This window comes from Myzus persicae, unplaced genomic scaffold, assembly GCF_001856785.1.
Source record: "Myzus persicae strain clone G006 unplaced genomic scaffold, MPER_G0061.0, whole genome shotgun sequence".
NCBI classification, from domain to species: Eukaryota; Metazoa; Arthropoda; class Insecta; order Hemiptera; family Aphididae; genus Myzus; species Myzus persicae.
The window spans coordinates 12,277-18,356 of record NW_019101052.1 but is presented as its reverse complement, the minus strand read 5'-3'; the positions used below and the strand labels follow the sequence as shown (position 1 = coordinate 18,356).

The window sequence follows — 6,080 nt, the reverse complement described above, 5'->3', positions numbered from 1 at the left end:
AAGAAGCAATAGAAAATAAAATAATTAAATGCTGTGTATTGAAAAATAATGAATTACATTTAAAAACAAATGATAATTATTATTATCAAATTCAAGGTGCATTACATATTTCACGAAGAGATTATTGTTATTTTTGTATTTGGACTCCAAAAGGTAAATATTTCTAGTGTCTACAAACATCTTTTATTCATTAAATCAATAATTATTTTCTAAATAATAGGTATTTTATTCGAAAAAATATTGAGAGATGATAATTTTTGGGCCACTTCTATGGAGCCCAAATTATCATCGTTCTATGTGAATAATATGGTTTTGGAATTAATTGATTCTAGATTTTAACGTGGATTTCCAATCAGAGATGGTTTTTAAGACAACTTTTTAAATTATTTGTATACAAAGTTGATGTACCTAATAATGATTATGAAATAATAAAGTAATTGACGTATTATCTAGTAATGTGCATTTAATACTTTTTTCTGATGTGTTTTAATATTTAAATATATAATTAGTATTACATTGAAATATCATTATAGCCATTTATAAGTGTACGGTGTACCTTACCTGTCGGGTAAATTAAATTCACGGAGATAAAATATGTAAATAACACATTTTAACATTTATTTTGATTATTATCATCGTCGTTCTGAGAATACCCGCATATTGCAGCCGATAGGTTGACGCCAGTGGAACGACAACGCGGTAATGGCACTGATAATAGATTACACACACTAATGTTCATTAACTACTCACACAATGACACCGTTCAAAAATGCATGTAATAAGAACTGCCTAAATATTACTCCTTAAAATATGCTATGCTCCAACCCCCTTAAACGATGGATTTCTAAAAAAATTCGTTAAATCCATGAAATATGCAAATAAATGTTCTTAAATCCAAAATATGCGAATTTTTACAAAAAATAACAAAATATGCAAAACTATGCAAAAAAAATTTGTATATATGAAATATACATACTATGAAGTATGAATCGAATTTGTATAGAATCAGAACTTCAATATTCACTTTCTAGGCAAATATGCAAATGCATAAAGTTCCGAGCCTTGCTGATAAGTGTGACTGAGTATGAAGTAGGTATCTTAAATTAAAACATATATCTATTTTTCGTTAAAAATTTTAATATTTACCTTCCATAGTATTAAGGTTGATTAATTCTACATTCATTGTCTGGTTATAGTCAGTTTGTAAGTGGCTTATGAGTAATTTAAAAGTTTTTAGTTTTGTACTACAATTATCATATTGGCATATAATATTTGTATGCAGTTTAGGGCGATTCATGTGGAGACCAATGTATTTAGCTAGTTTTTTTTTTAAAATTAAACATTTCATTGCAGTAGTTACATTTGTAACATACTTTGTCTATAACCTGTGGTGAAAAAGTAGTAATCAATTTTCAGTACTTATGATGTTTTTTTTTTTTTGTGTGTAAATGACAAGATAAAAATTATTAACTAAATGTATTAAATACTTCAGATAAAATATCAATATGTTTCTTCTTCTTATGCTTATTTAAATTAGACATTAAATAATAAATCTTTTTTGCACATTTCACATTTCATGGACATTTTAAAAACAACTTTTTGTTACAATAAAACAATTTCAACTTTCAACAGTCAAGGCAGATTCATAAACAACAAACACACTATGATGAAAACAGATTTTGGCATTTCCAATACCAAAATGTATGTATAAATAACTGCAGATATCAGATACTAATACATTTTATATTTTATTACCTATCTATTGACATTTTGTAGTATCATATACTTATCTTATTGTATCCTAATGCTTAGTATTAACCTTGTAAAAACATTTAAGAATACATTTAATTTAATTTTTTAAATGGTTTGTGTATTTTAAAGTGCATCATTACGATTTATACAATTAACAATAAAGAATTGTAAAATATGTTTGTGCTATTATTTATTAAATCATAATAGTGATCCACAACAAGTTGAATACAATTGTTCAACATGTCAACCATAAGGCAATGTACAACTATGAACAAGTCCAATTTATTGAAATGATATTTGGTAATGAAATTATAATATATTATAGAATAATAATGAAATTTTTATTTTTATTTAGACCATAAAAAAAAGTATGCTATTATTCAAACATTACATTAAAAAAAACACGGAACTACAATATTTACATTTTATTTTGAATTTGAGCTACTGATTGCAATATTAGTTAACATATTGTATACACATGACAGAATATTTAATATTTCAAATATTGCGAGGGAAATATAGACCAATAAGAATAGTTACCTTCACGACTATGAATTCATTGATAAGAAATTATGTTGTCAAAATGCCAAGTCCTGACGCATGCGCGGTAAGCACTTAGAACGTTGGGATTTGTCTCGGCGCAGATCCAATCGTATATAAACCATAGATAATATATACATGGATAGGACATCCCTATACCAATTGTACAAGGCATACTGTGAGCGAAGAGGAAAGGTTTATACCTTATAAAGGTTTTAAAAAAAGGTAACTAATCTATTTATACAAAATAGCATAAACTTAATGTAGTTTAGTATTCATGCTCATTTTTAATTTGTATTTTTCTCAAAATGTGTGCATTTGAAAGTGTTTAAAAAATGTTCACTATTTTATTTTGTAGTATATTTATGAATTGCTTTTTGATATAAATTAAATGCCTTTTTTTACATTTTAAATGCTTTTTTTATTGATTATATTGCCTTCAAATCCGAACCCTAGTTATTACATATAAACATATTATACCAAAACATTATTTTATACTTATATAATTAACTAATATTATACTATTTACACTATTGTTTTCGTTATCATTTCTGGTTGATACCATACCTAAATTATCTATAACCACTTTGGTAACTAATATGCTCTTCGATCACAGTAGAATCACGGTATATCCCATCCATGTATATATTATCTATGATATAAACTGACTGAGTTAACTTATCAATGATTTCCAACATACAAACACAAATAATATTGTTATCTTTATTTTATTGAAGTCAAGTTTTTTTAGATTCATTGTAGTCTCAATGAGTAAGTAAGCTGTTCTCCTGAGACACGATTTTAAACATTTTGATTCATATTGATAACGGTCTATATCATGGCTAAATACACTGGTATGTTCTTAACTTCGTTCTGCGCATGTATGCTACGTCACTCTGTCCATATTATGATTTATGAGAAGAATCCACGCCAAAATTTAAATTAATATAATATTATAGTAGGTTCACATGAGTACATGACGATGATTGTCATATAGTAATAATATTTCTAGGAAAATTTTCTCATTAATATTTTAACCTAATATGTATATATTTATAATTTATTTATTATATTAATTACTTAAGTATTTAATATAATGTGATTTTTGTAAAAAACGTTATCTTATTGTGTATAATATAAATTATTACAATTTTGTTGGCTTAACTAGATTTCCCATTGATTTATACTCTGTCCAACTGCAACTAAGTTCATTGTTAGTAAGAGGTGTTGCAATTTCTCCTAATTGTGGATATTTTCCAATGAATCTTTTTGCCACATAACCAACAACATATTCAAATGCTTCATCATCAACAGATTTTTCCTTGGCCTAACACAATAATTATAATAGGTAGTAGATATATGATGATGTATTATTGTGATATATAATGTTGTAAAATGCTTATAATTACTTGCAGTTCAAAATCTAGTAAAATATTGAATTGATCTTTAGGTATCTCAACACTACAACTACCAAAGTCTGAGTCTATCATTGCCAACTCTAAACTGCTGTTATTTTGAATATCTCTTGAGCCATTATGTATTTTTGATTTTTTAATCGTTATTCCAGTTAAACACTCTGTATCAACTATACATTCTTCAGATTCATCTTCTGTGTTCCGGTTTTCAGAGAAAACAAAATTTGAATGTTTACCCAATACATACCTTTTAAGCTATTATACAGTGAAACTTCCCTTAACGGACACCTCCAAATAGCGGACTTTTTTTCGGGGACGGGGACATTTTCACTGTTTATGTATAAGAAAACCTCTAAATATAGGACACTCTAAAGAACGGACACTTCTATGACACTGATATTAATAATTTTTATCTTAAATTAAGAATTATTTTGGATTATCTGAATAAAAACCTCAATTATTAAGTTATCTTATGTGTACATTATTAAACTGTATATGAAAATCTTATCTTTTCCGTTCAGTCACTTTATCGTGTCAATGAAATATTGTAACTAATGCATTGTCCTATGTGCGTTTACTTGTGTTTATGATGCCAATATACGAACACTTTGGCATTGCTAGACGTAAAATGCATACGTAAATATATTTCTTCTATCGAGATACAGAATAGTTCATTGTACTCAAGCACAGTCCAATTAAAAAATGCCTTAACACACGAAATAATTACGCCTGCAATTAGTAAACAAACTAAAGTAACAGATTTTTTTTCAGAAATGTTGGGTAGTTTTTATTTTTATCGTGTATTTAATTAATGTAAAAATAATATAAAATAAAATTATTGAATTTATTTATTTATTGAAAAAAATGTTTTCCTCTAAATAGCGGGCACCTCTAAATAGCGGACAAAATGTCGGCGATCGAGAGTGTCCGCTATTCAGAGGTTTCACTGTATAATATTATGCTAAATGATTTTTACTGGTCTTGAATGGCATATGTAATGTATTTATTTTTATTTTTTACTTTTTAACAAAATGATTTCTTGCTAATTTAATTAGGTGAGGCACATCTGCGAAAACATGAATCTTTTTGTTTAAAGAAGAGGGATGTTGAAATACAGAATTGTCAATTGTTATTTGAAGATTTTTCCAAAGTCCTTGATTAGAAGTACCCATTTCACTAACAACAGCAACAAACATCAAACTGACATGTAGTTAAGGTCATTATTATTTCAAATAGCAATTCTTTAGTCATGTGCGTATCATTTGCATAAAATACTGGTTGCTTCCATTGACCAATTACACCTGAAACGTTAAGAAAGTTCAAACATAAGAAGTTGTGGCTGTAAATCTGTAATGGTATTACATACCTCTAGCAACAACAGTCTGAACCGATTGATGGGGACCTATAATTTTCTGAGATGATTTATCATAACAGATTTTCTTTGACAAGTATGTTTCATCAAATGATATAACAGTTATTCTCTCTTCCGCAGACATAGATTCACCTAATAATCAATTTTTTTTATTAATATTTTAATTATTAACTAATTATCAACTACTAGCATTACCTTTACATTTCATTATATGTAAAATACTATGTAGTATATCAGATTTCAAATCAAATTTAGCAGCCCATTTACGTAAAGTTGAAAGTCCTGAAAAAAAATTATTTTTATACTGGTTAATTTAAAATAACTTTATAAATTATATTGATTGTTAGAGTTTACATATTTTTTATTTAATTTATATACCTGGTAGAGGGTATTGCAATTTTTCTCTTATATATCTATATGCTTTTGGAGATTAGCATCGTAGAGTAATAGCTAATGCAATATCTGTTTCTGACCACTTTTTGTTTTGGACGCAAAATTAAACTGATTTGTGGGGAAGTAAAATGACCAGACAGTTTTTCATGAAATTTTCGTTCGAATTTTTCCTCAATCATTTGATTTGTTGGACTTATTTTTATAACTTATTTTTATAAATTTATTGTAGTTTGCATTTCTACAATTTTTTTTTATACTTTTCGATATCATCATGATAACTCAACAACACATTTCTGTAATAAAATCTAGTACATTTACCAATGCTAAAAAATAAAAACTATGGCTTTCATTTTTATATTTGAAACTGTCACTTTGTTCTGTGAATTATTTCCATTGAACAGTGATCTTTTACATGTATTATTTTTCTTATTTATGTCTGATTCTTAAATTCTTTAAGCTAAACAATATATGTGTTATTTATTTATATTTATATATATATATATTATTATAATATTATTAAATATATATGTTACGGTAAATGAAGTTATATCGGAAATTAACGTTATTCGTCGGTTATTTACGTTATTTACCAACGAATGTGGGAATTA

At 26.7% G+C, this 6,080-nt stretch overlaps 1 protein-coding gene and 1 long non-coding RNA gene across 2 annotated transcripts; both read right to left on the bottom strand.

Annotated features, from left to right (window-relative positions):
- Nucleotides 1-3,436: 3,436 nt before the first annotated feature.
- LOC111027529 lies at nucleotides 3,437-4,032 on the bottom strand. The gene is made up of 3 exons (XM_022305927.1): nucleotides 3,996-4,032; nucleotides 3,702-3,901; nucleotides 3,437-3,619 (listed from the first exon to the last, which is right to left on the bottom strand). The coding sequence occupies exons 1-3, from the start codon at nucleotides 4,030-4,032 to the stop codon at nucleotides 3,437-3,439; spliced, it is 420 nt and encodes a 139-aa protein (XP_022161619.1).
- Nucleotides 4,033-4,849: 817 nt separating this feature from the next.
- On the bottom strand, nucleotides 4,850-5,809 carry LOC111027530. Its single transcript, XR_002603794.1, has 2 exons — nucleotides 5,275-5,809; nucleotides 4,850-5,211 (listed from the first exon to the last, which is right to left on the bottom strand). It is a non-coding gene; the product is annotated as an uncharacterized LOC111027530 (long non-coding RNA).
- Between the last annotated feature and the right edge of the window lie 271 nt (nucleotides 5,810-6,080).